Consider the following 27,727-nt stretch of genomic DNA (forward strand, 5'->3'; position numbering starts at 1 on the left):
TGGTACAGAGTAAGTGCCCCTGCAAGTTTTGCCTAATCTTTGATATACTTTGATTTGGTTAACATGGTCAGTTAAAAGTTGCTTACCAATCTGGGATCAATTTCTTCATTAAGAACAGCTTCATTCTTTATTAGCGCCACTCGTTGTGCAAATCTACACGTAGATATAGACTCCTAAGAAAGCAAAATAACTTCTTAAAATGTATGGCACAGAGAGATTTTCCTCTCTAAACAAAACTTTTTATTCACAGAAAAAAGATGCTCATGCAAAGGGTGATATGTATAAAATAACACAATGAGGACATATGCCTCCAAATTAGGAGGCTTTGCACTAGGACATTATTTTTTAATCAAAATTTTGCTTTGGCTTAATAAAATGACCAGTGCCAAAAAGTTGGAGGTCCTAAGGTCTTAAGTGGCAACTGTTACAGTATGTATTTTCAACTATTGATCTGTTAAATCAGAACTATATATAAAAATCATAACCATAGAAGGTACCATAATTCACAAACATGAAAGACTATAAAATAAATATTTGTAACAGATCAAAAAGAGAGGCTTTTCAAGGCATTTTACAGTCAAAGGCTTGGCCTTGTTTTGAGAATTACCCTCCCACTTTCTGTTTTCTTCTTTTGGAGAGTATCTGGACCCCAAACACTAAAGTGAAATGTGTGAAACATCAACTGGCTCTAAAGGAACCAAGAAAAACCATTCAGCAGCTAGCCCCTGCCAAAGCAATCTGGGAGCTGCACCCAGCAACACATCTAGGGACATAACTCAGAGATATCTCCAAGGTATCGAGATCTTAGCAATCAGGACCAAACTGAGCAAGAGAAGCTGAAGGGTCGCCTCTCTCATTTCTCTGGGTCAGGTAACTAACCCATGAGCAGGCCTTCCAAAGTTTATATGTGAGGCTTCTTCAAACCATCCTGGGCTATGTGAAGTCAGTTCTCAAACGGGGTAATAATGATGCTGGCAACTAAGCCAAAGCTTGAACTCTGTAAGGCATTTACCTCTGCAGGAATATCTCAACCCTGCTGAAAAAGTGGAAACCCACCCAGGACCCTCAACTTGATCTCATGAACTAGCATAAAATCCAGATTAAGATCTCCAGAATACAAAAACAAGAGCAACATACGTCAATATTCCTTTTCTCTAGTGAGAGTGTTGCAATCATAGTTGTCATGCAGTTCCCTCCCAAACTGTCTCTTAAGACACTGGTCATCATGGAGTTCCTATAAGGAATGTGTGAACGGTGTTTTTCTGAAAGGGCAATGATCACCTGTGGCAAAGTGGAAAAACAATGGCATTAACTTAGTAGAAAATGCATACCTGACAAACAAGTGAGCTTCAGTAGCAATGAAAATACAAAAAGAAATAATAACTAAATGCAGGGTGACACTCAAAACTTGGGCATAGAATAAATATCTTAATAACATTCAATACAAAAATGGTGAAGATGGAATAAAGTAAATGTAACATAAATGTAGCATTGTGAGCCCTGTAATTTTTGGACAGATAAACATAACTTGTATAGAATTGGATAGACTATTATTCTGTTTTCAGCTATTGAAAAATTTATATAAAAACTCAAGAGTAAATCATGCCTGATTACTTGAAACCTATCAGAATTGGGCTATATGCCCTATCTCCAAGGTAGACAAGACAGAACAATAAATAAGAACTAAGGGAAGAAGGATAGTGGTTGAGATCCCAGATTCTGGTGCAAGATTGTCTAAGGGCAAGTGATAGTCTACTAGGGCATGTCACTCAACATCTCCTCCTCAGTCTCCTTATCTGTAAAATAGAGATAAAAACAGTATCTACCTCACAGGTAGTTGGGATGATTAAAAGAGCTAAAATGTGTAAATTACTTTGAGTAGCACCTAGCCCATAATAAGTGCTGTATGCATGTTTGCTGTCATTGTAAGTGATGGGGTACTTTACGTTTGTTTAACTCCCGCTTGCTCATCTTGCTCTCCATGAGTTTCCTAGGTACTCACTAGGAAGATACTAGAAGGATGAATGTCCAGTGGACAAACGGCTACTGGGCCCATCCCAGAGAGAGGCACCACGGCTCGGGGTTATCCTGGGCAGATAAAGCCAATGCTAGGATGTTCATTGCAAAGCAGCAGGAATCAGTTACCCACAGACCGTGTCTTCAGGGGCATTACAAGATTCTGGCTCCTGAAAATACCTCTGCCAATGCTTGTCATAGTTCTAGTCCCCCTTCCTCCCAGGTGTGTAATTCCCATCATCAGAACCTCTTCTACTCCTTCCGTTTACAAAACAAGATGGGAACACTGTTTTTTTGAAGGTTGTTTTGAGGTAAACATACAACTATACCACTAGTCTCATTTAAATTCATGACCACAGATGTTACTACAATCCAGCAATCCTGAAATGTCTCTCTCAAAAATCACTTTTCAACTCTCAGAAATGAGGCCTTCGCTCCTTCTCCTTTTTATTCAAACTGCTATCCACCCTCTCCTCCTCTCACCAATTTCAATTTGAGCTGATGGCCACACTGCTACCAGAACTATCTTGTGCCTCTATTACTAAATCCTGTGTTCACTCTGCCCTTCCTCTTGTTATTGTCCTGCTCCAGGCTAAAGCCAGCACTCCATCCTTTCCCTCCTCTGCTCTCACTTACTTTGCTCCTGCAATTACCTCCTTTCTTTTCTGTATTAAAGTCTCTCCCTCATCTGGATGATTCACATTCTGCATGCCCACTACACTACTACACTAAGATGGCTCTTGGCCAAGGTCATCAGCAGGCTCCATTGTACCCAAAGCATTGATTACCAAGTTACTAGACTTCTGAGTTGAATAAGCACTCAACTTAGATACTCATTGCCTACTCTGGGAAACACCTTATTCACTTGCTAATTAGAACACCACCTTTTCTTGGTTTTCATCTTTCCTCAAAAACTAGTTAACGAATGTTTCCTTTTCTTTTCCCAAATTATATATATTGGAGTGTCCAGGGAAAGCCCTTGTGAGGAAACAATTTTGAGCAAAGATTTGAATGATGAGAAGTGGGAAGCTGCAGGAAAATCTGGAGCAAGAGCATCTCAAGTAAAAGGAACAACAAGTTCAAAGCCTCTGATGTGGGGATGAGCTTGGCATGTTGGACCACCAGTAAGAAGGCCATCATAGGCAAGGGGAGCATGACAGGCCATGAGGTCAGATAGGTAGACAGGGACCAGATCACACAGGAGCTGGGCCATTATACTAAGTGTACTGGGAAGCAAATGGAAGGTTCTGAGTAGGGGAGTGACTTGACATAACTTACATTTTATAAAGACTCCTCTGGCTGCCATGAGGAGAATAGATGACACAAGGGCAAAAGTAGAAGCAGGTAGACTAATCCAAAGCCTTGCATAGTTGTCCAAGCAAGAGACCATGGAGGCTTGAACTGGAGTAAGAAGGGGTGGAAAGAAGCGGTCCAATTCTTGGTAAGTTATGTAGGTAAACCCAATAGAAATTGCTGAAGGATTGGATATTAGGGGAGAGGGTAAATCAAGGATGATGTCTAGGGTTGTGGCCTGAGCAATGAGGTAGGTGGTAGAGCCACTGATAATGATGGGTAAGGTCTAGGAAATAATCATACTTGGGGACAGAGAGGAGAGAAAATCAAGACTAGAACTCCAGGTGGAGATGTGGAGTCGTCAAGGAGATAGCTCAGGGAAGAAGTTGAGATTGATGGCATAAACCGGAAAGATGTAAGAATACAGATGCATATAAAAGCCAGGGGACTGGAGAGATTACGTAGGGAGAGAGTGTAGACAAGAAAGAAAAGAGGATCAAGAATTATCTCTGGAGCACTCCAATAAGTAACTAAAGGACAATTTTCAATAGTGACAAGTAGTAGGAAAAAAATGGAGTAACAGAGTGGAGATAGGTGTATTATTTTTAATGTACATGACAAAAGCAAGAACCCAGTATCTGGGATCAGAATCTAGTTTATCCACTTGTGTGATCTTAGGCAAATCTCTTAAATTTATTAGCTTCAGTTCCCTCCCCTGTAAACGTGGGATTAGAATGCCTGTCTATCTCAAAGAAATGTTTCAAAGATCAATAGAGATAATTTTTGGGATAGTTCTTAGTAAAACAAAAAGCACTCAGTGTGGTGGAGGAGTCTGTAGGAAGTGTTCTTTATGATCCCTTTGGAGACTAGTTTTTACCATAAAACCTCAGTCCTGGGCCATTTCTTTAGGAGGGGACCCTGAGCAGGTACGTTGTCAGCTCTCAAGGAGCTTCAGAAGTGCCATAATAAGCCCAGCCCACTTGGAGCATGTACAGAGCTTCAGAGAGACTCAGAAATAGCAGGTATTTGGAGAGAGGCAGAGGTAGATTATTCTCTGTGGGGCTGCTGTGGTTCTTTAGATTGGGCAGGAACCAAAGGTTCTTCTGAATGGCACAGGGGAAGGGGGTGGTCACACAATCTGATTTTTTTTTCATGTTTACTTTCATTCTGGATTTCAGGTATAAATACAATGACAGATATTCCTGAAAGCATTCTAGAAGTGACAGAGAGTGGAACCTCATGTTACACTTAATAATATCTCCAAGTAACTAGAAACTGTGCCTGGAATCAATAATTCGATTTACTATTTAATGAGTTAAAGAGACTGTCTTTTAAAGAGCTCAGAAGGGTGTAAATAATGATCCTCTGAAAACTGACAAAGATTTGGAGTGGTGAGAACTGGTACTGGAACCATTAGTTTTTCTCTTGAAACAACATATTCAGTGGAAGCCAAATGAAACTGAAACTCTGGAAAAGTCCCACTTACGTAGGATAACTGGCCGAAGGCAACCCCGATTCTGATTTCTGTAGTGGTAGAGAGCAAACACTCTTCGTTCCCAGTGGTTTCTCACTTGATGTTTGGGTTGATAGAGACCACGGGTCACTCCAGGAGCACTCGGTGAGGTTTAGGACAAGTACACACAGCTCCCTTCCTTTTCCCCCCAGGGACTTGATTTCTCGGGCCAAGATGTACCCTGTTATTGTGGCTTAAAATATTTTTGAGGGGACTTTTTGGAAAAAGTACTACATACACAAGGAAAACTCCAAAACCAACATTACTCTGGCAAACAGCTAGTTATTTACTTATGAGCACAATAAAGTGCATTCAACTCAGACAGGCTTTACCCGGCTAGCAGGTGTGCACCTTTCTAGCAGGTGTGAGGTCTCATAGTTATGGCCAGAAGGGCAATTATAATTCTGCATGGATTTCTAGACCAGTATAGACTAATTGAAGTAAGACAGGTTACCAAACTATTTCCCTTTCCTTCTCTATCTTATATATTGAAACTGAGAGAGGATATAATTAATTACCAACAATTATATGGATTTCTATTACAGCTTTTGTCTTACTGTATTGTTAAGTCTTTGTTTGTATGCTTTGCTGTTTTGCTAGATAACATGATAGCTCAGCCTTTTTCTCAGTCATACATTTAAACCCATTGCCTAACATAACTCATAGTACCCCGTGGACACTCAATCACAATTTGTTGAATGAATGAAGGAAGCTATTAAACTAAATTGTGTTACACTTCCAGTCTCATTAGCCACATAATAAAGTATTATATAAAGAGAATTTGATTATAAAAGTCCTTGAATTCTGTTGTTTTATTAAGTATCTTCCTACTCCTGTTATTATTCTTATTCCCATGTACTCCTTGGTTCTCTCTCGCTTATCACTTTCGTGTGAAATCCCCAAATCTCTCTTCTACCCACCTACTTGCTCTCTAGCAGCTACTTCTAGACTCACTCAACCTCACACATCCATGTCCACACACTGCAGTTTTTCCATACTCATGCTCTTCTTTCCTCTCACCTAATCTCTTCTCCTCTCTCCATTATCTTGTGCTGAACTTCTTCTTTTCCTGTGAAGATACTTGTATATCAGTGTAAATAGTTACCAACTAGAGTGATGCAGTGGGTGAAAATGAAACAGATAAATTACACTCAGAGAGCCCAGGGCCAATGACATGTGAAAGTCATTGAGAACTGAGCTAATCTATCCCCCTGGGCTGGAGCTGAGAGCTGTGAGGCTCACAGTCCCACTGCCTATCACACTGGGACCCCACTCGCTCTTACTCATCTTCCCAGCCTCCCAGGCCCTCAGAGAACCGTCCTCAACTCTCATCTCCTGAGTCTAAGTCAGATCCCCCATTACCAGCCCCCCTTACTCCTTTAACTTTCTTATCATAGCTCTCACCTGGATTCCAGCCACATATCTAATGATTGCTTATTTAACTCACGTCTCCCCACAATGGGTCATGAGATCTTTGGGGCAAGGACTGTTTCTATTTTGTTCACCACTAAGCTTCAGTGCCTAGCACAACCCTCTTTGTTAGATAAATAAATTAATGATATAGAAAATCAAATGCCACATAGCCACCAGGACTACTCACATGAGGCTGATTTTACAATAATTTTGAAGGAAGAAATGTGAAGAGAGGAATAGTTTTAATGACAAGTAGCAGCTTGCAAAGGTTATGTAGAATAAAGAAAAAAAGGAGTAGGGAGCAGAACACTTCTCTTGAGTGATTACAATTGGTGGGAAGTCTGATTCAGCTGATGAATATAATTCTGTATGAACAGATGGATGTAATGGAAATTAAAACAGACAGTGCTACCATCTGAAACAAGTAGACACATTTCTTTGAAATAAAGCACTTTAAATATAGTCCATTATCTTTTCATATCAATGTTCTATAAGTGTCCTATTAAGTAAAAAGCTCTGTTAAGTATAAGTAGTGTGTAATATTTGAGCAAGAAAGAGCTCAGGAATGCTGACTCTTGTCAAAAACACTAAAATGATCTGAATGCCAAACAGGCCTTAATCTCTGGGTGCTGCATTACTGGGATTCATCTGGTTGCAGCCTAACTGTATGCACCTTTTTCAGATAGAGTGAAACAGGTTTCTCTGAATCTGCTTTTTCAGCCAACGTGACCATTACAAAGCATTTAACGCTGGGATGACATCAGTCTCAAAAGGATTCATTAAAAGAAGTTTCATTTTGTTTTTTCTCAAATTGTTTAGTCCCCAGCATTCATTAACAAGTCCTCCTGCCTCACCAATATACTCTGTACGTCTCCACTCCAATTTTTGATCATGTTTTTCTTTTAGAATTTGGAAGTAGTTGCCATCTTTAACATTCAACTCACAGCATTTATACTCACAGAGCTAAATGGAACTTGAGAAATCATCTAATTCAATATACGCATTTTAGTGAAGATTTTTTTTTTCTGGAAGATTTATTTTGTTCAATTCAGATGAGCTTTCTCTGTCTTTGGAGTCAAATTCAGAAATTAAAAATAGAGCACAGACTAGGGTGGATTGTATTCAACTGGGGTAGAAGTAGGGAGGGAAAGCTAAGGCTAAGAAAAACAATTGCAGGGTCAAAATTACCAGCCAGAAGTTACCAGAAGCTGAAATGATACTGGTCAACTTTAAGTTATGTTGCCATAGTTAACCTACTAGCCTGAAAACAGAAAACATGAGGCTACTTATAACCTGTATTCATACCTACTACTGATTTTACAATAAGGCAGTAAGACAATAAGTGAAAAAAGGCATAGGCTTTGGAGCCAAGCAAATTTAGGTTCAAATCCTCACCCAACCATTAGCCTTGGGAAGACCTTTGGAAGACCTGAATTTTAAAATCTCTAAGACGGGGAAAATAACGAACACCTACAATGTAGGGCTATTGTGAGGTTTAAATCAAATGGTATATACACAGGAGGCTGAGGCAGAAGGATCACTTGCCAGGAATATGAGGTTACAGTGAGCTATGGTCATGCCACTGCACTCTAGTCTGGGAAACAGAGTGAGACCCTGTCTCAAAAAAAAAAAAAAAATGGTACATACAATATGCTAGTAGATATACCAATGTTCATAACAGTGTTATTCATAATGGCCAAAAGGTACAAACAACCCAAGTGTCCATCAATGGATGAATGGATAAACAACATGTAGCATATACATATAATTGAATATGATTCAGTCTTAAAATAGAATGAAATTCTGGTACTTGCTACAACATGGATCCACCTTGAAAATATTATGCTAGTTGAAAAAAGCCAGACACAAAGGGACGAATGTTACATGATTCACCTTACGTGAGGTACCTAGAATAGGCAAATCATAGAGACAGCAGAATAGAGGTTACTAGGGGCAAAGGGTAGAGGGAAATGAAAAGTTTCTGTTTGGGATTATGAAAAAGGTTCAGAAATGGATAGTGTTGATAGTTGCACAATTTCGGGAATGTACTTCATGCCACTGAGTTGCATACCTAAAAATGATTAAAATGTTCTTTTGAAAAATTTCTATTCATGTCCTTTGCCCACTTTTTGATAGGGTTGTTTGATTTTTTTCTTACTGATTTTCCTGAGTTCTAAATAGATTCTTGTTATCAGTACTTTATCTGATGTGTAGTATGCAAAAATTTTTTCCCATTCTGTAGGTGGTCTGTTTACTCTCGTGAGTGTTCCTTTGGCTTTTTAATTTAATCAGGTCCCATTCATTTATTTTTGTTGTTGCTGTGATTGCCTTAGGGGTCTTCTTCATAAATTCTTTGCCTAGGCCAATGTCTGTAAGAGTCTTTCCTACATTTTCTTCTAGAATTCTAATAGTTTTGCCCCTAAGGTTTAAGTCTGTTAACCACCGTGATTTGATTTTTGTGAGAGGTGAAACCCGTGGGTACTGTTTCAGTCTTCTACATGTGGCTATCCAATTTTCTCAGCACCATTTATTGAATAAGGATTCTTTCCCCCAGAGTACGTTTTTGTCTGCTTTGTCAAATGGTAAATTTTATGTTATGGATATTTTACCACAATAAAAAAAAGAAAAACAAGACAAAACAGAAATGCTAGTAGAATGCCTGATGCACAGTATGTGGTCAAAAAATGATAGCTACAGTTACATCCCACTCTGTCCATTTTACCTGTTCTAAGTAATGCAGTGACAAGTTGATATACTTGGCCTCTGTTAGAAGCTGGCCCCCTACTCCAGTCTTTGCAACTCGCTCTGAACCGGCCAGGTCAACCAAATGGAGTTTGGCATGTCGTACAGTTGCAGATCCTGGTTCCTTGCTTGACAAATGAATAGTGAAAATGCAGTGGGAACGGGTTGAAGCTTGGTTCATAGGAGTCTATAAAAAAATTGCAAAACAAAAATAATTGGAACAATAAAATTTTTTGAAGAATATCAAAAGATTTAAATTTATATTTCTAATGATAAGACATTTTTCATGAAGCCAACACTGTCAAATGGAGCTAAAACACTTACAGTTGAGACTCTTTTTAAATTTTTTTTTATTTTTTATTTTATTTATTTATTTATTTAGTTAGCTGAGACCCTTAAAGTAAGTTTTTTAAGCATATGACCTCTTGAATTACTGGTAACAAATCTGGATGGGTGATTCAGAAAATGAGAAAAGAATTCTAATGAGGTAAAGATTGAGTCCTCTTATGAATATGTTAACTGTATTTCATTACCTGACTATAATTGATACCTTAACCTTGGCTACCCATATTGAAAATGTTTAATGTTAATCCATGGTAAAACAGGTAAGAATGTATGTATCAAGAGAATTCATTACCATAATTGTAAACATGATCCATAGACAAAAATGCCTACCATCCCTGCTACTATTCAACACTAAATCAGAGATCCTAACTGACATAACAAACAAGGAAAAGAAATAGGAGCTATAATGATAGGAAGAAAAGAGCTTAAAATATCATTATGCATGGAAAAATGTGGTGTTCTACGTAGAAAATCTAAGAGCATTTTCAAACAAACTGTTAAGAACTAAAAAGTTTAGCAAGGTTGCTGGATGTAAGATACATATGTATTAATACAATCATCAAAGATCTAATAACGTAGCAACAGTTAATCAGGAAATATGATATTATTCACAATGGCAATGAGGTAATAAGGGATTAACTCTATAAAAGATATGTAATTTATAGGGAAAATGATAAAATAATATTAAAGGACACAAAAAGAAAACCTGAATAAATTGTATATTAGATATTAATATATCATTTCATAAGTGAGAAAACTCAAAGTTAATCTATATATGAATATCTCTATATTAACTTATATATTCAATGAAATTGAAATAAAAATGCCACAGATTTTTTTTTTTTTTACAGAAAAATACAAACAAATTGATTCTAAAAATCATATGGAAGAGAAAATCTTCAAATAAAATGAGAAGGAATTTTGTGAAAGAAGAACAAGGAAGGGGACTTGTCCTGCCACCTAGCAAGGTATACCATAAAGCCACAGCAATGAGAACAGTGTGGTATTGGTGCAGGAGCAGGCAACTGGATCAATAAGACATGCTGAACTCTGTACATGACAGAGGTAATATTACATCACAGCAGAGAAAAGCTGCACTAATTAATAAATGGTGCTGGAACAATCAGCTCTCCATCTTGAAAAAATAAATTTAGATTGCTTTCTCACACTATCCATACAAATAAATTCCAGAATGGATTAAAGCCTTAAATATAAAATAATACAACCCTAACACTAATACGAGAAAACATGGACGCATATTGTAATCAACCTAAAGAGGAAATGGATACTTCAGGAGAAGACATAAAACAGAAAAGTGAATTGATTTAAAATATTTCATCAAAATAATTCAAAATTTAAAAACTTCTGGTGTGATAAAATCCACCATAAGATTAAAACACTAGAAGATATTTGCAATACATACGGCTGACAAAAGATTAATATTTGAAATAAAGAACTCCCACAAATCAATAAGAAAAAGATAAACTCCTCAGAAAAAAAATGGGCAAAGGATATGAATAGGCAACTCATAAAGAAGAATTGGAAATGGTTAATAAATATTTGAAAAAAATGTTTAAATTCATAAATAATCAGGACTACATAACTTAGAACTATAGATTAAACTATTTCATACCAGTCACACTGCCAAAACTATAAAAGCTAAAGTCTAAAAAACAACTCTTGGTGAAGATAAAAGGAAATGGGAACTTTTATGTACTGCAGGTGAAAATATAAATTAAGAACAATTTTTGAGAGCAGTTTCACAATATATGGCAAAGTTGCAAATGCTTAGAACCCACAACCCAGCTATGGACTACTAGGTATGTTCCTAAAGAGAAGTCTTGGGCAGGTATACCAGAAGACATATATAAGGACACTTACTGCAGCATTATTTGGGATAGTAAGAAATTGGAGCAAGATGTATAACTTAAATGGACAACTGTGGCAGAAGAAAATTAATGAACTGGGATAATTCAAACTGCAGAGAAGTTAAAATGAAGCAACTTTTGGAAAGATTGACATGGATAAATTTCTAAAATAGAATGCTGAGGAAAAAGATCAAGTTAAAGAATAATATAAACACTATGATAGGATTTATATAATTAAAAAGCAGTATTACCTATTATTCATGAAGTTATAACTTAGGTCATTGAAAATATAAAAATATGGACCAGAAAGATACAGCAAATTAATGATAGTGGTTGCCTTTGTGATTGGTGGAAGTGAAAGGCTAAAAAGGGACTTCAGCTTTATCTGCAATATGCTAATTCTTTTACTTAAAAATTATTAGAAGCAAATCCTAGATTGTAAAAACATGGGTGTTAGTCACATATTCCTGTACTTTTTTTGTGTTTTACATTTTTTACAAGAAAAAAGTTAATCTGACTCAAGATGTAAGTGACAAGTTTGCAATATCATCCTCTAAAACAACAAAAACTAAAAATATTCCAAATGAATATTCATATGAGTAAATATGTTCAGATCTCCACCTTTGCAAAATAGGATTTAATGAAAGAACTTCAATATGGATAGACATATATGCAGACAGGGTAAAATATGTGGATACAATTTCAGCCAGAAATTCTTTCTGTAAATATAAATTCTTGATATATACCATTGTTGATTTACACCAACTGGCAAAATACACAGACGTCAAAATGCTGGCATAGTTTTGGTGAAGATGATATAGCCAGTGAGTTAAATAGGCTGAAAATTTTACCCATTACTTGATGCCACAATAACTATACCCAAACCTAGCCAGTGTGTGATTTTGCATGCTAAAGTGGATCAGCAAATAACTGTGCATGTAAAACCGCAAACTCAAATTTAGAACCTAAGTTGAGGTGTTTTGGAAGTGACTGTAAGTTATTTGCAGAACTTAAACATGGGTTTCATTTCACTGTTATATTCACACAACAATAAATCCTACAGTGCTGTAACGAAAGTCAAATTGACAATCAATGTAAATGAATAACTTAGAGACTATCCTCAACAGCTGTCTTCAACTTCGAAACTGATATGCTGAAACCACAACAAAATGTGGGCCATTAACAAATATTGGAAGAGTGTACCCATTTCAAAAGAATGAGATTTACATAAACTAGAATTATATATTCTGGAGTCTGTAATTAAAATGCAGTAATATGCTGTAGAAGTCCATGCCTACAGTTTTGCAACTTTTCATAAATATTTTCTGCATGAAGTAGCAGTTGGTGTCCGCTTAGATAAAAATTTTTTAAACCTCAGAAAACACTCTTTATGTGGAGCTTTTAAAGTGTGATTGTATGTATTGGTGTCTGCTCTGTGTTTATTTAAGGATGACTCTATGTCTCATAAGCATAGCCTTACGTTTGTCCTTTTAAAGGTAAAATTGTATTAAAATGTTTCTGAAACTGCATGAGAACAGATGGCACCATTTAGCCAGATTCATTCAAATTTAAGCACACATTTTAAACAAATGTGCTTTTGGCACTAGAGATTGTGCTGTTGGAAAAATTGTAGTGATGATTAATCATCTGCATGCAGAGAGCTTTCACATTTCATATCAGTCTATGTACACAACTGTGTTAGGCAGTACAGAGACAAGAAGGAAAATAAAACATGCACCTTGCCCTCAGGGAACTTAAATTCTAGTCAGGATCTAAAGCCAAATGTGCGAAGTGAGAGTGAACATGAAATGAGAAAAACAAAATATGCAGTAAAGAAAGTGGTCTGTTCTCAGCACTGAGCATCCTGATCATCTAGGAAATACCCGAGAATGTGAACCAGTCCCTCATTCTGGAAGCTCTCCACCCTTTGCCCACCACCTGGTTTCTCGAGTAAAATACTCTCCAGGTACCTTCTCCCTCTCTAACTGCTCTATCTTCTTTTCCTTTACTGTACCTCTTCTCTTCAGCCACTAAAATAGGCATGTCCTATGCTATGGTTACCATATTACTTTGCCTTGGGAACTCATCTTCTATAGCTCCAATCCTCATTGAGTAACATGCAATAGATCCCCCAGGTGTGGCCCCTCAAATGAATCCAAACTTCACAGAACAAATTCCTTTATTAAAAGGATTTGTCTTGTAAAATTTGGATTCAGTCAAAAGGCCACACTCAAGGATCCAGAAGGCCACATGTGGTCCCAAAGCCATGGGTTCCCCACCCCTCTACTTACTGGTAGAAAGCTTAAGCAAATTTACATGAAATAATTTTGATTTTCATGTCTCTGTACCTGCTTTGCTGCAGAGTTATATTAAATACCAATTGAGTTACTGAGTGGTGAAGTGGTCTGTGAACTGTAAAAGGTCATTTGATATTCATTCTATTCAGATGCCTCCTGTATCCTTGTTTCCTACCTTAATTATTCTATACACCAGACTGGAATGCCCAACATCTTGACTGATAATTGTCACTAAAGTGCCTTGCCAGCATCTTGAACACAATGGTCCCCCAAACAGCTACATCAGTTTACCTCCCTCTGTGTCCCATGGACGGACATCCAATCCATCCTACTCCTGCTAGATTTACCTCCATTTGTCTCCATCCCCATCGTTAACCAAATATCCTTTACCGCTCACTTGGGTTGCTACATTCTCTACTTCATAGTCTCCCTATATTTACTCTTGTGCCCTTACATTGTTCTCCACCTCTCAAAGTAATATTTTTAAAAGGTGTATTTGATTAATGGCAATCCTATCTATATCCCTTAATTAAACTAGCATGCTTCCTGAGACTAAATATCTCTATTTCTTTCAACTGTGTCTTATGCAACTATTTATTAAAATCCTTTTTAAATATAACACTCTGGCACTCTGAATTAAACACATTCTTTCAAAGGTAGCCTAACCACGAAAGAGGACATTGGATATATTACTTCCTGGAATTTGGGCAATCTAAATCAAATATAGCCAGTAGGTAGCACATGAAGTGTTACTATGCCAGATTTGCTCCAGCCTTTACCACGCTATGGAATTTCTTTGGGAAACACACACACACACACACACACACACACTCACGCATGCACAGAGTTTATGTGATGACTACATTTGATTAGTTTTTATCCCAACATTACAATCTATTGGATCTTGATTTTTTTCAATTCTGTGCTACCTACAAATGAAAATATCCTGTATATCCTCATCCAAACAATTTGTAAGACATTGAGGAGTAGGGAAGAACAACATTCCATGAAGACTACTTCTGCTCTCTATCCTATTAGGTAACAGTTACGAGTATTTTACAATTGGCTTCAATCCAAGTACTTTCATACATCTTCAGTTTTTCTTTATATTCCCAAGGATATTTTGAGAGACTTTGTTAAATAAATTGAATTCATTTGATCCACAGAATTTTATAACCCTATCAGAGAAGTAAGTGAAATTAGTTTAGGGTGAAATCAATGCTGACTCATTCCTAATTGTTTACTCTTAATAGTCCTTTATCAGTTTCTTTTTTTGGGGCTTGGCATCAAAATTATACTAATTTGTTATTTTCCAAGTATGTTTTCTTTTTTGGAAAATTGAGAATAAATTATTTTCTTTTGTGGGGTGAAATTTAAAAACCCAGGCTCACTGGATCCCTTACAGATTCATCAGATCTGTAGCCTATGGTGGACGAAAATTATTTTTCCTCTTTCTTATCTCCAGTGTAGCAAAACCTTACTTCTCACTGAAGGTCCATCCATCTGAAAGGTTACTTTCTTTATAAAGGCTCTCCACTTCTCTCTTCCTCCTATCTAGATTCCAAGCTCCCTGAGGGCAGGGACTGCCTTTTTCATCATTGTAACCCTAGCATAACATAGTATAATGCTAAAAAATGTTTGCTAATTTGTTGACTCCTGCTCATTTCTCATGTTCTGGAATTCCTATGGCACACTCGATAGTTTCCAAAAATCTCCAAATAATTCTGTGACTGCATCCTTAAACTTTTAAATTCCATGGACTATAGCTCATTTGAGTCTAAAAATTAGAACTATTTGAAATAGCTAGATTGACATAAATCTCCCTACCTATCTTGGGCTTCAGTTATTTTTTGTGCCTGATTCCAGAGCTAATCACTTCCCTCTACATCTTCGTCTGCCTTTTCTCTTGCCTAGAACATCCTCTTGCTTGTCACTCAGGTATACTATTTTCTCCCTCCCAAAATAAGCCTACTCAAAATTATTTATCTTCATGAATTCTCTTGGACTATTCCCAATTGTCATTAGTCATTATATTCAGAAAAGACATTTAACATTTGTGCATGTAGTAGAAAGTCATTAATATCCAAACCTTGGAAGAATCCAAAGGATGGGTTGTTCCAAATAGATTTTTAAATGTTGATCGAGAAATCCATTTGGAACATTGTTTAAAAAATTATGACACTGTAATGAATGATTTGCTACAGTGGGGAAGTGAAGGGTGATGATGTGAGCCGTTGTGCTGAAAATGAGTGTTTGGTGGTCAGCCCATTTTGCGCAATGTAAGCAGAGTGGTGCAGTTTTAAAAAGTGACTCAAAAATGACCCTGTCAGACAATGGTGGCTTCAACATGTTTATATAGAAGGGGCTTGGAGCAGTACTATGGCTGTGGTAGGGAGACTGAAGCTGCTTTGGCAGGGCAGTTTGAATTACGGATTAAGTGGAGAAAACATCAAATGCTTGCATTGTAGACTGGAGGGCAGTACTAAGGCCCCTTCTCTTACTGCCCTGCACACATCCACTGGCCCCGGCTTGGCTACCACTCTCAGAAGTTATTGCACACGGGAAAGAAACTTCAAAGTTCATTGAACAAGAATCCTTTGCTCTGAGGAGGAGATACTCATTGGCTGAAAAAGAAATTTGAAAAGAAATAGTGATGCATTTTTTTCCTGTGTTGTGTATGTGGCTGGCCATTTTTAAGATTGAAAATTTTTATTTTGGGGGCAAGAATCAATACGTAAAATACGAGTTTTTTGTGTGTTTACATAATATGCTATTACGTTTTTTGTAAAGTTAATTTTTTTCTACTTTTAGTTAAACTCATGTTTTCAATCACATCAGAAATGGTTGTAGATAGTTAATACAGCCTTCAATGATTCAAATAACCTCTTAATATTACATTAAACATTTTCTAGGATCTCTTGAATGCTTATTTATTTCTTGCCATAACTTATAACTTTTATTCCATTCCTGTGTACCAAAATCTCTCATTTCAACCATTCTGCTATTTTGGAGTATAATATCTCAACAAGAATTTCTACTAATCTAGAATAGGTCAGGTCAAGGAAATCTTTCTTAGATGAAATAGGATGTTATAATGTGTATACCTGTGTCTCCTTAAAGCAAACCAACTAAGAACAATGATATCTACCACAGAATCCAGAATCTAGCTTTCCACTTTAATTGTCCTGGTTTAATAACCCTTTCTAACCTGATACTCTACTTGATCTATTTCTCTGATGATTTGCTCTATCTGAATTTAAGACTGAAAATACTAACCTCCATGTGGTTTTCTGAAAATTTTCTAGGTTGATATTTCTGCCTTTCAGGTTAAACCTCACCCTTAAATAAGGATTACCTAATCCATCCCCCACTGGTTAAGTGATTCCTTATATAGCTCTTCCCATATTAAATGGATTGAATTAGGAGGCCCACTATGCCCTTGATGTACTCTCACTCAGCCTGGAAAAGTGAGGCCTGACCAAACCTAGCGGTTTAGCACATGACCCTATAAACACTTAACTCAATCTTTTCTGGAGTTGTTTTAGAACACACTGCTTAACAGCAAAATATTGCTAATTGGATATCCCTCTATTGGAATTAATGAACTAAGCATCTCATTTTCCTTTCTGACTTCTCTCTCTGTCTTTGTTTTTTGTTTTGTTGTTGTTGGTGGTGGTGGTGGGGTTTTGTTTGTTTTTTAGAGACAGGATCTTGCTCTGTTGCTCAGGCTGGAGCGCAGTGGCATGATCATAGCTCACCACACCTTGAACCCCAGAGCTCAAGTGATCCTCCCACATCAGCTAGGACCACAGGTGCAAGCCACCATGCTTGGCTAATTTTTAAAACTTTATGTAGAGATGGGGTCTTGCTATGTGGCCCAGGCAGGTCTTGAACTCCTGGGCTTGAGTGATCCTCCTGCCTTGGCCTCCCTAAGTGCTGAGCTTACAGTGAATTTTCTTTTTATGAGATACCTGGCTTTTGGAAAAGTAATCAAAACAATTTTCCCCAGTTGCAGGATCCTAGGTCCTTTCCTTATCCAGCTTATTGTCAAAGTAGTTTTTTTTATATTATTTATTTCAGCTTATTATGGGGGTACAAAAGTTCAGGTTATATATATTGCCCATGTCCTGCCCATCCCCCCGAGTCAGAGCTTCAAGCGTGTCCATTCCCCAGACAGTGCGCATTGCACTCATCATGTAGTTATACCCCCATCCCGTCCCCCCACCCCCATCCCCCCGAGTCAGAACATTCAAGCGTGACCATTCTCCAGACAGTGTGCAACTCACTCATCATGTAGGTATACACCCATCCCCTCCCCCCATCGCCCACCTCAGTCCGATACACAATTGGTGTTATTCCCAAATGTGCACTTAAGTGATGATCAGGGAAACCAATTTGCTGGTGAGTACATGTGGTGCTTATTTTTACATTCTTGGGATACTTCACTTAATAGAATGGGTTCCAACTCTTTCCAGGAGAACAAAAGGGATTCTATATCACCATTATTTCTTATAGCTGAGTAACACTCCATGGTATACATATACCACACTTTACTAATCCACTCATGAATTGATGGGCATTTGGGTTGTTTCCACATCTTTGCAATTGTGAATTGTGCTGCTATAAAAATTCAGGTACAGGTGTCTTTTTTATAGAATGACTTTTTTTCTTTTGGGTAGATGCCCAATAATGGGATTGCTGGATCAAATGGTAAATTAAAAAGCTTCTGCAGAGCCAAGGAAACAGTCACGAGAATAAACAGATAACCTACAGAATGGGAAAAAATTTTTGCATACTACACATCACATAAAGGACTGATAATAAGAATCTATTTAGAACTCAGGAACATCAGTAAGAAAATATCAAACAACCCTATCAAAAAGTGGGCAAAGGACATGAATAGAAATTTTTCAAAAGAAGATATAAGAATGGCTAAGAAACACATGAAAAAATCCTCAACATCTCTAATCATCAGGGAAATGCAAATCAAAGTAGTTTTGTAAAAGAGAAATTGGGCATACCGGTTTTGTTTCAAATTTAAAAATAAAATTTAGAGCAATCTGGAACATATAATAAGAATGTTCTAATAATTATGATAAGAATAGCCTAATATGTTTTATTATGTATGCCTAACAAGAAGTCTAGAATCAATTTGATGGATTTTTGATTTTTACACTCTCAAAGATCTCTTAGCTGACTTAATTCTAGGAAAACTGAATGTTAGAATTAGTGATGTCTCAGTCGATACTTCCTTTGTTGAATGTCATGATTCAGAAGATTGCCTCCCATTTTGGTCATTTCTCCAGGATTTGGCAAATCAAAGTCATACATATTTTTATCAGAATCTTAGTCTGTTAAATGGTGGCATATATGGCAAATTGAGATGGACTTTCACCCATATCTTTAATTGGAACTACATTCAGTTTTCATCCCTGCTTATCATCCTTGAACTGGATATCATCATATCACCCACCAGCATAAAGGTTTACTTTGTGAACAATGAAAACTAAATAACCCCAGATGTCTGCCCCCTCGCATTCATTTTTACTTAACTGAAAGAAACTAAATTTAGTCTTCAAAAGCAATAAGTAACTTATCACAGTTGTCTAGCATATCCATTTTTCATCATTTAAATTGAGTTTTAAGTTTTTTTTTTCCCTCTCTTCTCTTTCTTTTAAAATTCAGTCTGGCTTAAAAATTTTCAAGTCTAACCACTCACATTACTGGAATAATAATATGGGGTTATGAGCTAATAATATGGGCTAACAATCTTGAGAATTTATAGCAGTTTATTCAAACCATCTTTAGGGAAAAATCTTGTTTTACACATACTACATACCTTGAGATTATAGGTAAGCTGAAAATACCCTTTACTATCCTGTCTATAGACAACTAGGACACAGGTAGTGATAACATATCAAGCAGAATTCAGATACACATTTGTAAAATGTTGTTCTTGTGAAAGAAATTTACCCTGTCAAACTTGTAACAGCTCTCAATGGAATCTTTGAGCATGGGAATCAAGATCAATAACAGACAAAATTTGAGATCAATGTCACTCAGAATGGAGATGCTAACGGAAGAACTCCAGAAGCACAGATGTCTAGTATTAGGTATATTACTATACTCTATTTTATAGTCCAATAACATTTTTTCCACATTTTAAAGATTCTATAGTTTTCTCCCTGGCCATGAAGATTTCTTGCTGTTAGAATTGGCAAGACTCCAAATGGCAGACCCAAAACATAATCGACCTACATATTAAAGTTTTTTGGTGGCTAATAAGACCCCTGTCTCCTCCCTCCTAGCTTGAAAACAATATAAGAAATAGACAAAAGCCTGCCTGGTAAAAAATGAAAAAATCTACCAGTCTTATGGCAAGAAGAATAGCCTCTATACTTAAAATGAAACCCCACATCAACTTCCCACCAGTTTCCTCCAAGTGTACTCTTGATTTGTAGGATAAGCTACAAGCAATGTATCTGAGTTATTATCTCAGTTTCTTGCAGAAATAGTTTTACTCCCCCTTCATCAGGCTCTCAAACCTGCCAGTATCTCCTGCTAGCGAGTCCTGCCTACAGTTTGTAGTGGCTTCCCGCTGTGGGTGATCTCAGTGTTATCTCACCGTCCCATTTGGCTTCTCAGATTCTTCCCACCTATGCATTAAAATTACCTGCATTGAATTTCCTCTGTTTTAAATGGTCAGATTGTTTTGTTTTCCTGGTTGGATCTTCACTGATACACTCAGCTATGATTTAATAAATGCTTTCAGATAGCATATGATACTGATAGAAGTATGAAGTCTTTGTATTATTTTTCAAAGATATAGGCAAGACATTACCCACCCTGTCACACAAGATCCCTTAAACAAATATACGAACATTTTACCTACAATTCAATGCCTGGAAGTTTGCTCTCCGAAAAACAAAAACTAAATAACCCCAAATGGCAAAATGTTTCTTTTGTTTTTATTTGTCTGCCCAATCATAGCTAAGTTTTGCCATCAGTAATAATAATTAACTTATCCCAGTTGCCTATCATACTCTTCTTTCTTCTTTGAAATTGAGCTTACCTTTTGAAATTTTTTTTCTCTTTAACATTTTCCTCCAGATTTATATATGTTTTAATATTGTAAATTGCTTCAAACCCTTTTGGAAAATAGATGACATTTATAGAACTAATATGTTTTTTTTTTACTGAAAAAAAAAAGCCATGTTCCTTACATCTGAATTTTATGAAGGAATGAGTTATTATTTTGTAAAAAGGATACATACTCGTTACATTCATGAAGATGAACCAAGTTATACTATAGTAGCAAATTAACAAATAGCACCATAATCATAGGGGCTTAAAATTATAAAGGTTTCTTCCTTGCTCACATTATTTATCCAACATGGTTTAATGGCAGCTGTGCTCCATGTACTTGACACTCAGATACTAAGGCTGGGGGAGACACCGACATCTTATGAGGCCACCATCTCAACATGACGCTCTGGGTTTGCCGCAACAGAGCAGAGAGATTAAGGAGAACTGTGGACCACTTCTTAAAGGCTTCAACCCAAAAGTAACATGTCACTTTCACTCACATTTCATTGGCTAGAACAAGTCACATGAACACTCTTACCTTCAAGGAATCATGTGCTAGAAGAAATAAACTAGAGGTTTTGGGGAACACTGGTAATCTCTACCACACCCATTATTTTAAAAGTCCAGACACCACAAAAAGGAGCAAAGATGAAAGTGAAAATCTCCCAATCAAAAATGACAATGTTCTGGGAGAATGATATGCCCTTTTGCCAGGTTTCACTATGTGCCTGGGAACTTAAACAAATACCACTTCCCAGCAAATCCATAGGGTTTAAGCTTTCAATTACATTTTGTTTGTGAAAAGTGTCCCTAGCATCACCTCTTATATTTTCAGTGAGGTTCTGGATCTTGTCTACCTTTATGCCTTTGATGCCAAAAAAGAAATGCTTCAAAGTTTACAGTGTAAAAAAAAGACAATGTTAATGTTTTGTAAATATTGTTTAAACATTTCTTTATATGCACACATTGTATATACATATATATATTTATTTATTTTTATATATATACACACACATATATGTAAGAACAGATAGAAGTAATTTTACCAAAGCAGAAGTACACTACACAGATCTTTCTTTCTTTCTTTTCTTTCCTTTCTTTTCTTTTCTCTCTCTCTCTCTCTCTTTCACTCTCTTTCCTCCCTCCTCCTTTCCTTTCCTTTCTCCTTTCCTTTCCCTTTCCCTTTCTTTCCCTTTCCCTTTCCTTTCCCTTTCCCTTTCTCTTTCTCTTTTTCTCTCTTTCGAAAGAGTCTCACTCTATTGCCTGGGCTAGTGTGCAGTGGTGTTGTCATTGCTCACGAAATCTCAAATTCCTGGCCTCAAGCAATATTTCTGCCTCAGCCTCCCAAATAGTTGGGACTACAGGCATGTGCCACCATGCCTGGCTAATTTTTGTATTTTTTGTAGAGACATGGTCTTGCTATGTTGCTCAGGCTGGTCTCCAACTCCTGGCCTCAAATGATCCTCCTGCCTCAGCCTACAAAACTGCTAGGATTACAGGCGTGAGCCACCATGTCCGGCCTATTTCAGTTTAATAGAAGAAAAAAAAAAATGAGTAAAACTAAAGGATTAGATGAGCTTTAGAAATATATGTTTCTTCATGGTAAGATATGTACATTTTTTTCTAAAAGGATCTCTTTAGATTTAAGAAAAAACTCAAGGAAAACATTAAGAGACTTAGGTCATTATGTTTTTAACTGTATAGTTGATTATTTATAGTAGATAGTATATATATATATTCTAGACAGTATATAGACAGTATTTATTCATGTTTTGCTATGAAATATAAGAAGAATAGCTCACTTACAAAACCTTTTCTAACTCTGAATTTTTACTAGATCTACTATCATGTTTATATTTTCAAGGTTTATAATACTTGCCTTACACAGTTGCTTAGTTTTATGTCTACATTTAAATAAATTCAATGCCTCCCACTAGTCCTTTTGTAAAGCTTCTTAGTTCCTGAGTTCTTTAATTTATTTCTTAATTAGTTAGACTGCATTGTCAAGCAATTTTAAAAAAAGATACCTGGGTACTTTTTCTCCCTGAATTCACATGTGCTTAAAAATATTTGCCTGCTGCTTTTGTTTTTTTACAAACAACTTGACAATTTGGCTGGGTATAAAATTATTGGGACACATAGTATCCTTTTAATTAATTAATTAATTTATTATAGAGACAGGGGTCTTGCTCTGCTGCCCAGGCTGGAGTGCAGTGGCACAATCATAGCTCACTGCAGCCTTGAACTCCTTGTGCCTCAAGTAATCCTTGTGCCTCAGCCTCCCGAGTTGCTGGGACTACAGGCATGAGTCACTGTGCTCGGCTCCACACATATCCTTGCTTCAGGACTTGTTCCACTGTCTGTCTTCTGGCACTGAATGTTGCTGTGGAAAAGTCTAAGAACAACCTATTTTATTTTCAGTCATAGTTGACTTGTATTTTCTGCCTATAAGGCTCTTTCTTTAGCTTTGGAATTTAGTAACTTCAATAGAGGATGTCTTAGGGTTGAGCTCTTTCAATTTTTTTCTTTGACACAGTATGTCTTTTTCATCTGCAGATTCAAGTAATTTCAAATTTTAGGAAACTTTTCTCTCTATCCATATTTAAAAAATTTTTTTTTATTTCAGGAAATTATGGGGGTACAAACATTTTGGTTATATGTTATGACTTTGCCACATCCAAACCATGATTTGAGATGTGCCCTTCGCCCCCACAATGCTCACCGCATCTATTAGTTGTGAGTTTACCCACTTCCAATCCCCCTACCCCCAAAGAATATTACTACTGTGTGAGCATCTTAGTGTTTATCAGTCAGTGCCAGTTTGATGGTGAGCACATGTGGTGCCTATTCTCCCATTCTTGTGATACTTCACTTTGGAGGATGGGCTCAAGCTCTCTCCAGGAAAATACAAGAGGTGCTAGATCACCATCGTTTCTTATAATTGAGTAGTATTCCATTGTATACATATACCATATTTTATTAACGCACTCATGGATTGACGGGCACTTGGGTTGTTTCCACATCCTTGCAATAGTGAATTGTGCTGCCATAAACATTCAAGTACAGATGTCTTTATTATAGAATGACTTTTGTTCCTTTGGGTAGATGCCTAATAATGGTATTGCTGGATCAAATGGTAGTTCTACTTGTAGCTCTTTGAAACAACCCCATCAATAAATGCGCAAAAGACATGAACAGAAACTTTTCAAAAGAAGACAGAATAATGGACAGCAAACATACAAAAAAATGTTCAACATCTCTAATCATTAGGGAAATGCAAATCAAAACCACAATGAGATATCACCTCCACAATGAGAGATCACCTAACTCCAGTAAGATTGGCCTTTATAAAAAAATCCCAAAGCAACAAATGCTGGTGAGGATATGGAGAGATAGGAACACTCTTACACTGCTGGTGGGAATGCAAATTAGTACAACCTCTGTGGAAAAGAATTTGGAGATATCTCTATCCCTATTTTTTGTTGTCTTTTTCTTTTCCTCTTCCTCTTCTTCAGGACTTCTAATTATGCATAATTGGATGCTCCTTTATCTCTCTTTCTAGATATCACCTCCCTCCATTATTTTTTTACGTCCTTAGTTATTTTTCAGCCACATTTCTTCCTCTTATTTTTCCTCGTCCTCCTCCACATTCTCTTACTCTTCTTCCTCCTTTTTTTTTTTTTTGCTTCTAATGGTACTTTCATCTCTTTAATGGATTTATTTTTCTCTTTTATTTCTTTTCTAAGTTTTCTTTTATTTGTCTTCTCTGGTAATCTTTTTCTTCAAACCCTTCTAGTAATATAATTTTGAGATATTTTTTAAAACAAAGATTATATTTAAATAACATATATAAGATTATGAAGAACATGCCCTCTGCTCTCTGAGGTAATCAGCCTTCAAATATATGTTTCTTAGTCCTGACTCCTATGATGTATATGAATAGGTCTTTGGCTGTTTTCTTTCTGATAATTTTATCTTTAAACAAAACTATAATATGCCTGTCCTAAAGAGAAGTAGGGGATGGGTGAGGAAACGTTCATATTAGGTTTGTGTCCTGAATACTTTTACATTGTATCTGTTACGCCCTTAGCTTTGAGAGCATAAACTTTCCTCAATATTTTGCATGAATAGGTCTGGGATGGCTCAAAATAAAGCTCCATAAATCACAGACTCACCAAAGGCCATCTTGCTTGGCATGAACCTACATCACTGATCATAAAAATGGCCTGTATTTAAGGTTTCTTCTTTGGATCCATCTTGTATATTATAGAATGAGTATCTATATACTATTTCCAGATTCTTCTCCCATTCTTGCTTATGCTCTTAGATCTCATCACTCTAACCAAAAGATCATTGGATTTGCATTTGAGAATTGTGACCCTTTCTTCAAGGGAAACTCTATCCTGCCTGAGGTTGGAGGACATATGTGTTGGCTCTCAGCACCCTTTCTCACCATAATTCAAATTCATAGTATTTGGCAGGTTTTCTCATAGTTTGAGGTTATGGCTATTTCCTTGTTTCACTGGAGATGGCTTTTTTCCCCCCTCTATTTTTCATTTTTTGTTGCTATTGGTGAATTTCAATAACAGGGAATATAGTAAAAATGACTTTCTTATGCTATGTTTGATTAGAGATGAGAATTTTAAAGATCAGAGGAAACTCTGGGACTAAATTTTTATAGCCAAAACGACTGTGTTCCTCTAATAATGTATATGGAGTAAATACATCTTAAAATCCTAATAATGGCTGTTACCATACTTCATTTATTTTGATCAATGTTTTAGATCAAAACTTATGGTTCACATAATACCACTAAATCAGGTTAGATCAGAGCAGAATGTAAACTATGTTATAACACAGAAACATTATTTAAAGAACACTGCATATTTTTCATATGTCTCATACATAAAATATGAGAAAGAGAAAGAAATGCCTGGTGTATAGTAAGTGCTCAAAATGTATTAATAATTTTCCTTTTTTCTATACCTAGTAGGTAGATACAACAGATAAGAGGTTAGAATTGTCAACACATCTTTTGCTAAGGCTTCTAGCTGCCTGTTGGGACCTAATAACAAGAAAAACTATTCTTATTATAATAAGATCAGAGCCTCTAACAAGACTCACAAATCTGATAATAAACCTGCTAATTATATAAAACTAATATACATTTCAAACAAAAAGTTGTCAGAATGTGTTAGTGTTCTTCTAACAGTTCAGTGAAATATAAGTTTGGAACACTAATTACAACCAAAATTCTCTTGTTTTCCACACACACATACCACACAAGGAGATCAGGGATTAGAGAGGTATTAACAAACACAATCACACAGTGGAGCTTCTCTTTCCTTCCTGTGCTATCCTCACATTGTTAGACAAGATGTATAACAACAGCTGTTCCTATAACTCTGGCATAAACCTACTAACCCCCACTCACACCCTGTCTCCCAATGTCTTTGCACTTCCACAAGGTCATACAACTTACTCCAAAAGTTTGAGAATGTGCAAAGCCTGAGAGCTTACAAAGCACATCAGCACAACTCAGCTAAATCTAGCACAGATGCTCCTTGACTTATGATGGGGTTATGTCCCAATAAACCCACCATAAGTTGAAAATATGCCTTACATATATTTAAAATGAATATTTAAATAAGATTTTTATCAACAGAGGTTATTTCTAGAGGAAGGATTCAAAATGAACCCTGATTTTGTTAATTCAACATCGTTTTTCTTCAAGATTCAGGTAGAATCTCCATGTTTAAGAAACCTCTGAGAAGATCTATGCCTCACCACAAAACAAGGTAAGAATTTGAGGTGATGGATATGTTAATTAGCTCGATTTGATTATTCCACAGTATATTCATAAGTCATGACATTACTCAGTACCCTGTAAATATATATAACTATAATTTGTCAATTTATAATTTAAAATAAATAAGTCAATTAAAAAAAGATTCTCTCTAACCTGAAGATGACCAACCCTTTCCATGCCCCAGGCCCAAATGGGAACAAGCAGGTGGAGGCCCTTGGGCATCAAATTTCAATACAAAACAAAAAAGCATTGTCTAATAATTAGAATTATCCAGCAGTGAACACCTGCATTTCTAAGCATGACATCAAAAGCAGAAACCATAAAAGAGAAAGATTGATTTGACTATATTAAAAAAAAACAAAAGAAATGAAAACTAAATGAAAATTTATAAAATGGGAAAATATTTGCTAAATATATAACAAAAAGTTATTATCTTTAGTGTTCATTCATTCAATAATTATTTACTGAGAACCTACTAAATATCAGGTTCTGTTTCTAGGCGCATGGATATTTGGTGAACAAGACAAAAGTTCCCATCCTCAATCACCAAATCAATCAGACCTACCTTAATACTTCAAGAGAAAAACAAATAGAAGACATAAGTAAGAGCAGAAATGCAAATGGTCAATAAAGATACAAAAAAAATTGGTAATCAAAAGTGCAAATTAAAATAAGATTTTTTTTTTTTTGCCTACCAGATTGGCAGAACTTTCAAATTTTATGGTGTTGACAAGGTGCAGAATATGGACCTGCTCATGTACTTCCCTGGTAGTGGCTTCTTAATGATAAAGGCTTCTTAATGATAAAGTCCAAACTGCTCCCAACTTTAGTCTGAACACATTTACAATGCTGAAATGCACATTCCTGAGCTCCAATGCAGAGATTCTGAATCCGTTAACCAGAAATGGGAGCCAAGAAACTGCATCTATTAACTACCACAGGGTAATCTAATGCAGGTTATCCTAGGACCTAGGACCATCCCTGGGCACAGAGCGCCCTAGCGGCCTAGATCATGGGTGGGACCATGCCATTAAGATAGGAGGCAAACGGTCCTATCAATGGGACTGTGCATAGGCTGACAATCAAATGCAGAATGTTTTGTTCAATTAGATTTGACTAATTGATAGAAATATTTCAACTATAAGCAAAAAAGTATCAAGTCATACTCACTACTGGTAGACTTTGATACTGGATCACATACAGTTCAGCTTTCACAGTATTTATTCTCTTTGGCCCACAAATAAAACTTTAAAAAAAATTTACCCTATGGGCATAATCAAGTTTTATTCAAAACATTGTTAAGATTGTAGAAATTATTTAGGAGTTCTAAATAAATAAGATGAAG

At 36.4% G+C, this 27,727-nt stretch overlaps 1 protein-coding gene across 1 annotated transcript in view; it reads right to left on the bottom strand.

The window, feature by feature from the left end:
* KIF6 (kinesin family member 6) overlaps nucleotides 1-27,727 on the bottom strand; it is a 372,644-nt gene that overhangs the window by 219,894 nt on the left and 125,023 nt on the right. Inside the window, exons 7-9 of the mRNA XM_069488531.1 lie at nucleotides 8,958-9,164; nucleotides 1,138-1,281; nucleotides 87-173 (exon numbers count right to left, since the gene is read on the bottom strand). Coding sequence (XP_069344632.1) covers nucleotides 87-173; nucleotides 1,138-1,281; nucleotides 8,958-9,164 — 438 coding nt within the window. The remainder of the gene's footprint in view (nucleotides 1-86; nucleotides 174-1,137; nucleotides 1,282-8,957; nucleotides 9,165-27,727) is intronic.

Source organism: Eulemur rufifrons, chromosome 15 (assembly GCF_041146395.1).
Source record: "Eulemur rufifrons isolate Redbay chromosome 15, OSU_ERuf_1, whole genome shotgun sequence".
NCBI lineage: Eukaryota > Metazoa > Chordata > Mammalia > Primates > Lemuridae > Eulemur > Eulemur rufifrons.